This window comes from Asparagus officinalis, chromosome 3 (assembly GCF_001876935.1).
Source record: "Asparagus officinalis chromosome 3, Aspof.V1, whole genome shotgun sequence".
NCBI lineage: Eukaryota > Viridiplantae > Streptophyta > Magnoliopsida > Asparagales > Asparagaceae > Asparagus > Asparagus officinalis.
In genome coordinates, this window is record NC_033796.1 from 70,130,553 (window position 1) to 70,146,210 (window position 15,658).

Consider the following 15,658-nt stretch of genomic DNA (forward strand, 5'->3'; position numbering starts at 1 on the left):
TTTATTACTCGTTCAGTACACTGAATGTGTTGTCCTCTGCCGCTAACTAGATCCTCGTTGGTTGAATTAAACATAATTAAGGTTGGTTGAATTAAACAACTAGTTGCATATTGTAGAGAGTGAGTTGGATGGACAATGACAGTGTTCTAATTAATTAACTTACTACATTCAAATAAAGATTCGGACGAGCAAACCGCGGGGTGGTACTTCAAAAAAAACCACCAATTGGCGAGTTTTTCGTGCGAGCTGACCGAATCGAGATGCGTTGAAAAGAGGAATAAAACAAGTAAATGGTGGTCAAATTATACAAGTTAATAATAATAAAGTGAAGAACGAGGTTGGTTAGTGAGGGAGACGGAATAGCTAGAGTACGGATAGATATACAGACGTAAGCGTTGGATTTACAAATACTTGGACCAAATTTAACGTGTGTCACAATTTGCTCCCAAATTTGAGGAGGCAATCCTGTAAAACTCGTGAAGCCCATCGTCGCCACATTTACGTCGTGCATCTCATAGGCATATTTAAGCTGCTGTCTCATTCTAAAGGAGAAAATTTTATTTCATATGTTTGAACAGAAAGCTTGTAGCCATCCATTACATCCAGATTTGAACCTACGTATTTGAATTGAAACCGCATGATGTTCTAAATGGTTTGTCCTAAAAATAGACACCACGGCTTCAATATATAAAAAGTATCCAGTGTCTAGTGATCACCGTTCATTGCATGATTACTAATAGTAATCATGTAGTAAGCAAATGTTTACCCTTGAATTGGTGGACTTAAACTCATTTATTGATTCAAGAGTAGATATCCCCTTGACACGCAATTAATACGATGTAGCTCTCAATCTAAACGGACCAAGATCACTGTATATACTAATCTTTCTTTTGTCTTTAAGTTTTGTATTTCTTTTACCCCTTCGAAAGCCTTTCGGTCAATTATGCCTCGTCGTATTTCTCTTTACCTCTTCATATTTCTCTGTCACATTCATCATAGTCAACTTAATAACTAATCTCCTCTACTTCTCTGCCGTAATCTCCTCCTTAATTAAAGTCGCATGACCAACACATGGACAAAAGCAAGATCCCATGGTAGGTTTTGATCATTCTACCAGATCCCTATGAGTAATCTGGCACTGATCAATTTTTGCAACTCTTGACTAAAGATAAAATAAAATGGACAAATAAAATGTCCTCATCAATGACTGGAGTTGGTAGAAAAAAAACAGCAGAATCGTGCTCTGCGATAGAATATACACATACTTTGACAGAATTCAGAAATACCAAGCAACAAGAACGAGGTGCACATTGACGGATGGTTCAGCAACATTATTGGAGTTTTCAGATTCAGAAAGGGGTTGCTTCAAATAGTGAAGTTCCCAAGTTTCATCATTTATGTAGAGCTAGACAAAAATTATGAAGAAGAACACAACTTTTCGAGCAGTGGCATCTTAATGATGCTTGACCTCGAACAGACCATCGGGACCTAGAAGCAAGCAATATACCGATGAAAAAGGTTAGACTGATCTTCAAATTACAAAAATGGGCATAAAAGATGCACACAAAAGCATCAAACTATATTGCTCGCAAAATAAGTTGAATTAGAGTATAACGTTAGATCAATAAGTAGATGAATAAAACTAATGGGCTTGAATAATGCAGAACCTCACTTCCTAACACATAGTAACCAAATGTATGCCACAACGAATAGGCATGGTGTCCCAGTATTTGGAGGAAATAGGCAAACATGAATCCTCTCTCTCTATGCTTTTTAAAGGCCCACTGCACAAGTAAAATATAGGCTGACATACAAAGTCAAGCCTTTGGACAAACATGCATTACAATCCAAAAGTTGTGTCTACAATCCCAAGAACAACTCATGAAATTAATTTTCTACATAAAAAGGATAAAATGTCGTCATCATCATTTCTATTGAACAGGGTAGACAAAGAACTGCATGTAAACATCTGAACACATGCTGTAAAAGAACTCACAAAATTAGTTCTGCAAAAGAATTTAACGAGTTAATTGACCAAACTAGTTCCATAAGAATAGTCCGTCAAATATAGCAAATTGTGTCCAAAGAAGACAATACAGTCAAATGTATGTTTTCTCATAGTAGGAGGATCACTATATAACTAGCATAATCACAAGATAGCATACTATCTCAGGGCTACTATTCCCTAGGGAACTGGAACTGGTATCCTAACTTGAGAAGAGCAACTCCTCATGAGGCTAGAGAGGAGAAACATAATTTATTCCATCTCCTTCTCGCTATGAAGCCTAATTTTGTCCGACATGTAACGTGGACTGTACATATCTCAGGTTCATACACTGTTAAATCCTTGTACAAGATATTCATTTCCAGAGGCATAAACCAGCAGCTTCTACAAGCTCATTTGGGAACCCATTGTTCCAAGAAGAGTAAAGGGTTTCCATTGGATTCTTATAAAAGGAAAGCTCCAAAATTAGCTTAAACTTACAAAGAAAGGATAGATAGGGGATACTTTGTGTGTGCGTGCGCGCTTTTGCTCTAGCAGACTAGCAGTATAGAATTTCTGCATAGATCATATCCAGATCTCCACATGGGCAACAAACTTCTCTGACTCGATCAACTCCTTTGGTCTCTTCATGCCAATTGAAAATGCAACTCTGCTCAGCCAACTCCTATTTCCACTCGTATGTTGAATCATTTGGAATGCAAGGAACCAAAAGATCTTCAATGGTGTGGATACTTCATATAATCTTTCGATTTCTACCAATAATCTTTCGATTTCTACCACTTTGCATCACCTAAAATGTGGACAACTGCCTCTGAAAGGACGAAGAACAAGAACACGAGGATGGTTTTGAGGCTTAACAACTCCCAAGCTACTACAGAGGGACTTAAGAAGACTTCTTATTGGTCCAAACTAAGTTTGATGATATAACAACCAGTTCTTTTTTATTTTTCTGTAATCCTAAAGATGCTTCATGTTTCCGATGCAGCCTGGGCCTTATATGCCTGATGGTGATCACTTTGACTTTTGCTTTGATTGGTTTAGAGAACTTAAGTTTCTTTCATCGTCTGATGATCTATTTTTCTCTCATTTGGTTATTCATGTTGTTGTGTGATGAGTAATGTTGAGGATGACCTTCTCCTCTACGAATTAACGAAACATTTAAGTTCTTTACTAATACGCCTTGTGTTCTTGCACTTTCTAGTTTATTAATATATTTTAAGTCATTTTACCCTACTACTTTCCTCAAAAAGTAAAGTAAAAAGTAAAAAATAAAAAATAAAACAATAAACAAAATAAAAATGTAAAAACTATAGCTGACTTCCTTGATTTCATTATCATAGAGTTTAACAGCTTCACCTACTTGCTGAAAACTATATTATGATCAATTCTGCCATCCCAAAAGGTATTATGTTTCCTTACAATTCTGTTTCCAAAACCACAAGGGCCTTTTCAAAATGGGTACAGATATGAGTACATAAATCTTGCACCTAATTGACAAAATAACGCATATTCAACCATGACGGTCCTCCGTAGATGTTACCACAAGCAATAATTCCCTAAAGATAACAGGATCCATCTTGACCAAAGTAGCAGAAAGAGGTTAAGGTGAAATTAAATTTGCTACATGGGAAGTTTGCATTTTCATATCAAAATATGTTGATAATAGTCAACACCAGTGAAAACTGAAAATAATTGAGCCTTTATTTCCTATTATCCTATCAAGCAACCAAAGAGCTACTATCCAATTCCACTAAACCAAGATCCACATACATGAGTGGAAAAGCGTGTCTTGTAGGTGACATGAGATACAAGGTGCAAACCATAAATTGACAAACTAATTCTTTTATTTCGTTGTATGTAGTGTTATCAAATTCGAAGCCGACTTAAAACTCACCACAACTATTTGAACAGAATTTTCCACTTCCATCCACAGAAAGGTCAAAAAAGTTGACTATCAAAACACTTATTACATTGTCCAGATTACAGAGACTACCAAGTCTATCACAATAGTTCCACTTTCGCGCACCACAATTTGAATTCATTGTACTGGCAATCTAAAACTATTATGTACTGAGATAGAAGTTTGATCACAATAAGAACCTTTATTTTTTCAGTTCTAAACATGTGTCAGCTAACTATAATTATAACTTACAAGTTCTACAGTTGAAGAAATATTTAGGCATACACATAATTTACTAAATCAGACTGAAGGAGTATTTAATGTAAATTTTAAGGCATACATATTTTTCAGTTATCAAACATGTGTTAGCATAATATATGTAAAACTTACATGGTCTACAATTGAAGAAATATTTAGGCATACACATAATTTACTAAATCAGACTGAAGGAATATTTAATGTAAATTTTAAGGCATACATATTTTTCAGTTATGAAACATGTGTTAGCATAATATATGTAAAACTTACATGGTCTACAATTGAAGAAATATTTAGGCATACACATAATTTACAACCTCAGAGTGAGCGATCTTTAGTGTTAAACCTTAAGATTCTCTTAACTATCTGTATAAATAGATTTTACATATCGTTATGTAAACACATTGATCGCTAACTAAAGATGGAAGGCTTGCTCATAATAAATCTTATTTCTGACACATTTATTCAATATAAAGAGTAAGTCAGCACATAGATTTATAGATTTATTATTTAACAAAAGAAAAGTCATGCTCTATATATAGTACAGGTATGCTAAAATATTACATGTGGCACTTGATAAATTTGGTAAAGGATCACAACCCTTATCTTAATTTGCCTACGTTTCTTGAGTCTCAGGTATGCCTAAAACTTACGTGTGCCACTTGATAAGTTTGGTACACAATCATGACCCTTTTCTTAATTTACCTAAGATTCGTTTTTCAGATCAGTTTTTGAAACAGACAAGTGCAAGAAAAAAATGTTTCTTTCAGTAAAGGTCTGCAGTTAGGATCCTTTACCTTTTTTTCACCTCATATTCTGCGTTAGATGATCAAACGTACAATGGGTTTTAAGGAATTGAACTTTCAACAATGTAATCAATTCTAAAACCATAATTGGTGATGGTAACTTCTCATGAATAACTTAATACATGTTTTATCGATCTTTAACTCCTGCATCTGCATATGAATCTTCCTCTACAACTTATTTATATGACTGATCTCAACATCTCTTGCATGCACTTTGAACCATCTATCCCAACATCCAGTGTTTCCTTCCAACCATCTAAAGAAAATTTTACATGTTTCCTTCTCCATATATTTTGATATTGGGGGTACCAATAGGTCTAATTATTTGGGTTATGAATTCATTCATCCTATATATGCTTACCGGACTGTAAAATTAACAGGTCAAAATTCCTAATACAAATCTGACCTGGATAATGGATAGCCCTCTATTTAGGACTGGATAAGGAATCACCCTCTACCAGGATAACCTAATTATTAATCAGCGGGGATGGCCGGAGCAATTTCCATTGCTAGTGTTAATGTTATTTTTGCAAGATTTGTTATACTTGGCCAGAGAGGATAACTTAGGAGAACATGGGCTCATGGAAAAGAGGGGAAAAGTCATAAATTTAGAAGCCGGGAGACAGAAGGTTTTCACCAGTCAGAATGGAAGAAAGAGCAAAGCTCGTAGAGGTATTAAAGCCTCTTGCAGCAATGAAACCTGATGAGATATCTAGTGAAGACAGCAACAGGTTTCAGCTACATGTCGAAGTGGGAATTCTAAATATTGAACGGAAGAAAATATGCAACTGAGCTTTAAGACAAGTGATGAAAATGGTAAAGGGTTTGGGATTTCGTATGTTCATAGAGAGGGAATGATGGTGAAGGATAGATAATTAGGTGGATATCCTGATAAGGGTGGTTATAGATCGTTAATAGGAGTCAATCCGGAGTGGTCAAACCATGGAAGACTCTTATCCAAACAGGACTAATTGATAAATAGGCAAAGGTTATTCCAGTTGACTCAATTATGACAAAGACCCAATTACGCTCGACCTAGAATTGACAACTTCATGCCATTCACTGTTCAGATTGTTAGGTTGGGTGGAAATTTTACTTTCTATTTGAAATAGACTGCAACTGTTTTTTTCAGCATAAGACTAGAAACTTAACCATAAGTGCCAACACTATTGGACTGTTGATCACCATCAAGTACGAATTCCAACTGACTCTTAACCATTTCAGTCTTTAAATTCTATCGACATATTAATCAAATACTTGCATTTTCATGTATTCATGTTCTTACTTTATGCCAAATAATTACTATTTTTTCCTAAGTTACAGCTAAATTCTGAGATGGAAACATTTGTAGTGTAAGACCACCACAATAATTCCCCCTTCAACGACTCTTTAGTAACAGAATCCATGAGGAACCCACAAATAAAGAGCTCGAAAAGAAGATCAGGAAGACGAGAATCCCACGAAGAAGAAGAAAACCCGAATAAAAAACACAAAGATCAATCAAGATCACGAGGAATTAAACTTGGCATACGACAATAAAAAGGTCCTGCCGAAAAACACAAAGATCAATCAAGATCACGAGGAATTAAACTTGGCATACGACAATAAAAAGGTCCTGCCGTGAACCATTAGTGCCATTAAACAAGTTGACAACAAGTTACTTTGAGCATGTTTAGTAACTTTAGCTTATAATCCACTTGGTTTATAATCAACAAATGAATTACAAGCGAAGTATATTATAGTCCAAAATGTTTGGTAATTTAGTGGATTATAACCCATTTTTAATAGTGGAGTGTTTGGCAAATGGGCAGCTTCTAAGCCATCATCGTTGGCAAGATTTCCAAAAAACATTCAATGGGGTTGGAGAGAGAGAAATGGAGCTTTGAATTTTTAGAAATGACGAAGTGCATTATTGGTTTTTTACAAGGTCAAACATTGTGGCTTATAAGCTGCCAAAAAATAAGCAAAGGATCCTAGCTTATTTTTTAATGGTTAATAAGCCAAATACCAAATATATCAAAGTGGCTTATAAGCCACTTTTACCAATTGTCAAACATTCTCTTTGTATTTTGTTTATGGCTATTAAACATGCCAAATTCAACTTTTTATTGTTTATTTGCGGTTTTGTTTAATCCAGCAAAAAGTCGCAACTTGTTATGTATGTATGTATGATATATGTGTGTATTGTTCTGCGTTTGTCGCTCCTATAATTATTTATTAGCACTTATCATCTATTAACTTGACATCATTGTTTTAAATCTTTGATATAAATGATATATCGACCAATACATCCTTCTATAAGGTTTTCCGCAAAATGATATCATCTCAATATCTTTTAATACTTTTTGACAATTTTTAGTGATATATCTTCAACATGGCCGTTACATCAGCCAATATGCTGGGCGATGTGTCCTTTTACATGGCTTTTCACTATACAATATAGTTATGCAAAATTTCCTTGGTGCTTTTGGGCGATGTGTCCTTTTACATGGCTTTTCACTATACAATATAGTTATGCAAAATTTCCTTGGTGCTTTTAGCAAAAATTCCAATACTACAAAGTTTTTTAGCCAAATTCTAGAAGGCTCGTTTCCCTAAATTTATACAATTGTTTAGTAATCCTAATACATATATTATTTACATTCTTGTATGCTTGAATTTCATTAAGTTTAGATTACATTGTAGGATATTATATATTATATGCACATCAGCCGATATGGTAGTCCGATATTTACTACATATTCTCGATATTTCCCCAATATCAACAAACCAGTTTGGATTTTGGCCATCTGTTATTTCCCCGATATATGATATTTAAAACCTTACTTGACATTCAAGAGTAACATGTTGTCAGATGTATAGTTACTTTCATGAATGATAAAAAGTTAAGAGATGATAAGTTCAATGAAATATATAAAGTAGCAGATTATATACAATATATCCTGAAGTATAGAAGTATACCTTCAAACTTCTGTCACAAAAGTTTAAAGTTTTGGTATTTTGGATTATCTCAATATTAATTCCTTTATACCTTCAAACTTCTGTCACAAAAGTTTAAAGTTTTGGTATTTTGGATTATCTCAATATTAATTCCTTAAAGCTTTCATATTTTGAAATTAGTCCCTCAAGTCATAGAAATTGCTATAATGTACCTCAATTCTTATTGTATTTTTAAAAAATGCCCTCAATTATTAAAATTGCTATTAGGTCCCCTAATTCTCATAAGTTTTTTTAAATTAATCAACTTTGTTAAGCTAATTCGCAGCTGCAATGTAAAAATGTCAACATATTTAGTCAAAAATTTAATCACCGTGCATAACAAAGATGATGATTTCTTGATTGTTGATGATTAGGGGGATAGTTTTGCAAATACTGAGATTTGGTAATAGCTTTGCAGATATGTATGATTTAAGGGTATATATACAAGGCACTAACTCTACTAATTAAAGTTATCTAGGTTTTCATTTTAATTAAAAAAAGAGATAAGAGTCCAATTTCATTAAAACAGCTTTTCATGTGCTGGAGACCTTATTAGTTCTATGTTGAGCAACTTGCTCCCATTTTAGGAGTTACTACCCTAAAATAGTCCAATCCTCGTCTCAATAATTAAAGTATTACAGCAAAACATCATCTATAATCTCTTTCCAATTTTAATCAACAATATCACGTCCTTGTCTAACCATTTATATGAACTAATCAATTTAGTATATGAAGCCACTCCAAGTTAGTGTGTGTGTGTGTATGCTTCACTCCATATCAAACAGTCCATTTCATATCAACCAATCTATTTCATATCAACCAGTATCTCTCTCACCCCCCCTCCCCTCCATTTTGATTCCTTGTCTAACCATTTATATGAACTAATCAATTTAGCACATGAAGCCACTCCAAGTTAGTGTGTGTGTATGCTCATATCAAGTAGTCCATTTCATATCAACCAATATCTCTCACTCCCCGCCCCCCAACCTCCATTTTGATTCCTTACAAAGCTTCCAGCTTTATTTCCTCAATTTTTTTGCTCTTCGGTAGTTTTTTCAACTTTTCCCCCCTCTTTAATCCTGGTGCTTTCCTTGAGAATGCATTTTCTGGGTTTCGTCTGAGAAGCTTATGTTTTTTTAAGGCATTTGCCGAGGACGAAAAAAGTTGAAGTTGACAACAATGGAGAGGAATGAATCAAGGGATCAATTCCCTATTAGGATAAGAGTTCTGGATTTTCATGCTAATCGTACTTGTCTCAAGTGGTTGGAACATTGTTTGCTTCAATATCCATATCATGGTTAGATTTCGTTCTTGTTCATTCTCTTTGATTTTCGTAATTTAGCTTCTAATTTATGTTCTCTATTATAATCTAATTTGTGCTCTCTGTTATACATATTTAAAAATATTTTGACTCTTTTCTTCATTGAAGTCGTTGGATGTTCCCTCCTAGTGGGATCTTTTTTTATAGAGAAAAAGGATGGCCTGCCTTTCATTCCACCTGAGGTGTTTTACTAAAAAAAGAAGAATGCACCCCCCTAACTCTGAGAAGTGTACTTGATATAATTTCAGTCACATACCACCAAAAATAACAAAAACTCCACAACCAACACACAAAACAAAGTACTATTTAAGCCAAAATATAAAGTCGACCACATAGAAACACAAAAACATATATCATTTTTACACAAAGACTAATGAGATTCCACTTAAATCACATTGAACATCAACAGCTCTAGCTTTGGCTTAAGTTTTTACTCCAGCAGCAAGACTCCTAATAGTAGCAATAAGACTCCTAAGTCCCAACAATAGCAGCTCCCTAACCTGATGAGTTTTCTTCCCCTTCTACCATAGCGGACAGTCAATCTAACTTAATTCCTCAAAAGAAGATTTACCTCCAACACCAGTTGAAATCCCATATTGATCAGCAACCAATGCAGCTTTTCTAGCAGTAGCTTTATCCATAGCAGATTGAGATTCAGTAACCTGCAATCTCACACTTCTTCTCACCATTGCAACCCACTGAATACCACTATCCCCGGTACTCTATCAAAGTGACTCTTCATCAACAACTATACCAACAGAAAGAACTTCAACACCCTTACTGAACACACCCTCAATTACTTTTCCACCTTGATTCTGATCCTCATCAATAGATATCTCACAAAAAGCACTATTCTAATAATTAATTACTTTAGAAGGGTATTCTGCTTCTTAAACATCGAGCATGTTTACATTCTTATCTCCCTAACTCACAATGCGCATCAACCTCCTGGGTAACTAGCTTTTTATCACTCTTAGAATTCTCTTGCTCAACCCCCAAAATTTCCACCTCATTATTCCCCTAATATTGCAAACAGCCTCCTAAGGCGTGGTTTCGTAGAAGATATAAGAAGCGAAAGTGAGGTAGGATGAGGCATAAGGAGGCAAGATTTTAAATGGCGAACATGTCAGACATGGTTGCCGACAAGTCAGTTTGAGAACTCTAAAACTACGATATCATGTTCCGAAATTGTATGGTATTTTAAGGAAAAATATCAGGACATGTCAGGCATATTAGCCGATATGTCGGCCTCCAAATATCGACTGATATGGACTCTTTTGAGCTTGAGTTTAGAAATCAAAACTCAAACGTGATTATCCAATTGTCGCATTCCTAATTAAAAGAAGTTAATAGCCAAGTGTAGGGTAAAATCGTGCCTTAAAAATAAATTGCTCCACTTCTCCTTCACTTCCTCCTCGAGGAGAAATCGATTGAGAGTTTGCATCAAATTTAGAAGTTGGATTTAGGTTTCGATGATGAACGAAAATAAGGCATCCCTCCTTCCCTTGTTCTCTATTTCTCTTTCTTTCTATCTCTCTCTTTCTCTTGCAATCAAGAAGCAAGTTTCTAGAATCAGTTAGTGATTCCAAACATCATATGTTATTCATATTTTGTATGTTTAGATTGCATTTAGGATATTACATTATATATATGCATACTATCTAATATGACAATCCGATATTTTATTATATATCCCCGATATTTTCCAAATTTTCGCAATCCAATATGAATTTTAAACGTTTGACATGTCCTCGACATCCAACATTTAAAACATTACAAGGAGGTGTTAAGAAAGAATATACTTTTTGTGCTTCTTGTTTGATTGGAGGTAAGCGGGTGAAGTTAGATAACATTTTCTTTTTAGGTTAAAGAGATGGAAAGGAAAGGTGAGGTATTGAGTTATTTAAATACAATAACATCCTTTTACGAAGGAGCAATGAGATTTAGATAATAAAAGGTAAGTGAGTAATTGTACAAAATATATAAGGACATAAAAATCTTTACAAGATAATTTTTTTTTCTTCACCTTAACCCTCCAAATCAAAAAGATTCTCTTTCTTCACTTTCTAGTTTATTATTGCATTTTCATGTGCACTCTATCTCACATTCTCTCTCCTTAAAATCTCCTACCAAAGAGAATTTTTAGTTTTATTCCTCACTCTACCTTATCTTCTCTCCTGCCAAGCAAGTCTGAGTAACTATCTCCTTAGCTCTCTTATAAACAACCTATTCACCTACCAAAATTTCCACATCCTCATCTCCCCTGTGAATATCAGTAAACACTTTCGGAGGGTGAGCAAGTTTCTCCTGTAAACTTTCCTCCAGCTTCCCCTAAATAGTTTCCTCTTGTACATTTGTAAGAAACACTTCATTAATAGACCCAAACCACCAATAGGCTTCTTACAAAATTCTTTATTGTGACTTCATAATTAACACTTCATTAATAGACCCAAACCACCAATAGGCTTCTTACAAAATTCTTTATTGTGACTTCATAATTTGGTTGCAGAAGTTTCTCAAGGATTTTGCATGCAATCATTTTTCTTCCTCTAACAAGTATCATTAAAACTTTCATCAGAAAAAGCATCTTGTTGAGATTTCCTCCCTCTCTCTTGTTGACTCCCTCGCCAAGAATCCCAAACAAGGCCAGAGTTACATGATTGGTTGCTATTTTTTCCATATCCTCACCCAGAGGCTTGTCATTACTTTCCAACACTGTCATGATTGACACAGATGCTTTGTAGAAATAAGATCCAACATGTATTTTGACAATACAAGAAATGTCAGCAAGTTCACTACATTTAACCAACATAATAGCATCAACAATGGAAGGTGAGGTAGAGTGAGGGGCAAAACTAAAAATCCTCTTTGATAGAAGAGTCTTCGACGGAAATGGAAGGTGAGGTAGAGTAGAGTGAGGAGAGAGAAATGCAGAAATAAACTAAAAAGTGAAGAGAGAAAATCCCTCCAATTTGGAGGGACAAGGTAAAGAGAGAAAATTTATCTTATAAAAACCTTTATATCCTCATATATTTTGCACAATTATCCACTTACCTTTCATTATCCAAACTTCATCTCTCTTCTTCATAAAAAGGCAATATTGTATTTTAACTAACTCAACACCTCACCTCCCTTTCCATTCCCTCAACCAAACAAGAAAATATTATACAAACCCCTCACCCTCCACCCAACCAAATAAGAAGCACAAAAGGTAAGTCTTTCCTAGCACCTCCTTGCCCTCACCCCTCCCCCCCCCCCCCCCCCCCCCCCCCCCCAAAAAAAAAAAAAAAAAATATATATTCATCTCTCTTCTTCACAAAAAGGCAATATTGTACTTTAACTAACTCAGCATCTCACCTCCCTTTCCATTCCCTCAACCAAACAAGAAAATATTATATAAACCCCTCACCCTCCTCCCAACCAAACAATAAGTACAAAAGGTAAGTCTTTCCTAGCACCTCATTTTGCCCTTCTCCCACCTCACTTGCCCTTCTCATACCTCCTACCAAACCAAACATTAGTGGGTTTTCTACATAAAATTAGCGTGCCTCATTTACTATTTTCGCTTGTAGTTTACCTTGCATATTTTATCACACAAAGAAGAAAACTTTAATTCTGCAACTTAATAGGTATTTTTCCCAATAGAAGCTAATTTCTTTTATTTGATATCATTATCCTAGAAGAGATATTTATTTAGAATTGGAACCCAATTATAAGTTTCTTTATTGTGAATTTAACAGCAAACTTGGAAGATAAATTTCTTCAACCTGTTTTTGAATGAATTGGTTATTGATTTACGTTCTCTTAACAAGAGATTGTGCAAAAGTTTTTATTTAAACAACGAATCATGTCGTCAAAGCATTGGAGATGTTGAACGAGAACAATGACATATTTGATTAGTCTTGAATTTTACTTTATGTGGGATTCTTCATCATGTCGAGAATTATTCTTTGATAGATGCTTAGTCATGTTGACAATTATCTATAAACCATCTAATTGTTTGGTGGGAGAAAGAATGAAGTTATTATTTTTCACCATAAGTAAACCTTATATTGTCTGTATTCTACATGTCATTATCAATGCTTTTGTTGCAAAGGGACTGACCAATCTCTCTTAGCGAATCAATCAATCTTGTACAAAATAAAGCATATCTAAAGTGTAATTGTCAGAAAATTAAGGAACCTGACCTACTATGAAAATAAAAGATTTGTTTTCGTTTATAGTGTACAGAATTTAACTCAGCTTGTTATCTTTTCTTTCATTTGAAATTTGAATCATCTGGACAATTAGCTTTTGGTCTTAACTCTCAAATACTTTGATGGAAGACATAAAAGACCTTTCTTTCAAGATCAAGGGAACCTTATGTTACATTCATCCAGACATGTTCCATTTTACCTTCGATAAATAAAACAAATACCAAATTTAGACAACCTCAAGTGAAACAACAATTGCAATTAACTGAATATAACATTTTAAGTAATCAAAGGCCATGTCACCTGAGATAAAACAACCAAATGAACCGATTTGTCTCTAAATTCTAAAGCAACTACAACATTTTACAATCAAGCCGGATTAACACTTAAAGTAAGACACCCTAAAAGAATACAACCTGTTAACCATAATAATCAAGCTGGATTCTAGTCATCTCAATCATTTGTTATCCCTTCTATTCCCTAGCTATTATCAGAAAAATAATAATACCTCAAGACAACACGGAAAACCTAAATAGAGAAGGGAAAGGATAATAAGAACACTTACCCCATGGAAATTCCTTGTTACGAATGTGCAAATACGGGTAAGCCTGCCAAAAGGGGGGCGAAAAGATTAGTTTTTTTTTTTTATAAAAATCAGCATCACAAACAAAAAAAAAATTGTTTTTAAAAGTTGCAATTGCAGAGAAAAAAATTACCGGAGGATCTTCATGGTGAGGGTGGCCCTTGGAAAGATTATAGATCGAAAGGATCGTGCAAGTCACGATTCCAGCATACGTTATCTTCTCCCATTTCGCAGTCTCATCTAATCAAATGACGCAAAAAAAAATAGTCAATAGAAAGATCTGAATCAGAGAAAAAGAAACCCTAGCCCTAGCCCTCATTTCTAAAATTGGAAGATCCAATCGAAAGGGGGAAGAAAATTTACAAGCGTCGTCGTGATGAGAAGAAGCGGAGAAGTTCTTTTTGTTGGAAAGGAGGGACTTTGAGCCGGTGTTTGATCCCCGGCGAAGGAATCGGAGGCCTGATCTTGCCATTGAAGCCGCCATTACTGACCTCTGTGATTTCGCGTCGGTCGATCGAGGGGACGGATAGGAGCTTTGTTAGGTCGACCTCGTCTTATTATTAGGCGTTTTATATGTTAGTTCAATATTATAACTTAATCCCTGAAAACACTAAACTTTATATTAGAACTCCGGCATCTCATAAATTATTGCAAAGTAAACCCTTTAAATAATTACTTAATATTTCAAAATAATTACTTTAAATAAATTATTAAAATAAATTACTTTAAATAAAGGGAAAATTGTGTCCAGGCCCCAAAATGGGGAACTTCATGTGACAAGCCCCCTCGTATTTCGGCTCATGTGTATTAGCCCCAAAAAGTGAAGACTAATGTTTTAAGCCCCCTCCACGTCAGCGTTGTACAAAAGCAGATTGTATTTTTTTTAAAAAGGCGATACTGCCCTTCTCCTTCTTCCCCAGACGAGGCGCCGTCCTTTAACAGTAGACACTCCTCTTTAATGCGATAAGATGGAAGAAATGGAGGGAAATTTCCCCCCTTTTTTTCCCATCATGAGCAATAACTATTTAGTTATCCATTACTTCTCCTCAGACCAAAATTCTCTCCTTTACTCGCGCCATTAATCTTACCTTCTCTTCAAAATGGCTGAGAAGGACATCATTTGCATTGTCTCTTCGGGGTACAAAGCGGTATTTTTGAAGATTAACTCCTCAACCACCATCCTGGATCTCAAATTTGATGTGGCAGAGAGGTTAGGTATTCCATATGAGTCATTAATTCTGTCATACGAAGATGAAACAGCTGGAAGCTTGAAATTTCCTATTGAGAACGAGGGGGACATGATGTCTATGGTGGAGCATTGCCACAATCTTGGACTGAAAGAGGTTCACATGAAAGCTGATGATTTGCAGAATATACACTGCAATGAGCGAGTCCAACCTTGCAAAGAGCAAGTCCCACAAGACATGTAGGTTAACTGCGAAGTAAACGAACGCTAGTGCTAATCGTCTTCTTTTTGTCTATGTTGAATGTTAAACTGGATTTCAGATGCATTTCAACAATATGTTAGTTGTAATCGTTGACCTGTTAGTTCTAATCAACGTGTTGTTGCTGAACGGGTTTTTGTTAGTTCTAATGGCTATTTTGTTAGTTAT

General features: G+C 35.0%; 1 protein-coding gene across 1 annotated transcript; it reads right to left on the minus strand.

The window, feature by feature from the left end:
• On the minus strand, nucleotides 1,170-14,610 carry LOC109834308 (cytochrome c oxidase subunit 6a, mitochondrial-like). Its single transcript, XM_020402298.1, has 4 exons — nucleotides 14,409-14,610; nucleotides 14,179-14,285; nucleotides 14,028-14,070; nucleotides 1,170-1,488 (listed from the first exon to the last, which is right to left on the minus strand). The coding sequence occupies exons 1-4, from the start codon at nucleotides 14,527-14,529 to the stop codon at nucleotides 1,454-1,456; spliced, it is 306 nt and encodes a 101-aa protein (XP_020257887.1). The 5' UTR covers nucleotides 14,530-14,610; the 3' UTR covers nucleotides 1,170-1,453.

Coding starts and splice junctions, on each gene's coding strand:
- LOC109834308 (XM_020402298.1), bottom strand. CDS start 14,529: ATGGCGGCTTCAATGGCAAGATCAGGCCTCCGATTCCTTCGCCGGGGA. Junction 14,071..14,178: donor CTCACCATGAAGATCCTCCG/GTAATTTTTTTC, acceptor CCCTTTTGGCAG/GCTTACCCGTATTTGCACAT. Junction 1,489..14,027: donor TAACAAGGAATTTCCATGGG/GTAAGTGTTCTT, acceptor GCTTGCTTCTAG/GTCCCGATGGTCTGTTCGAG.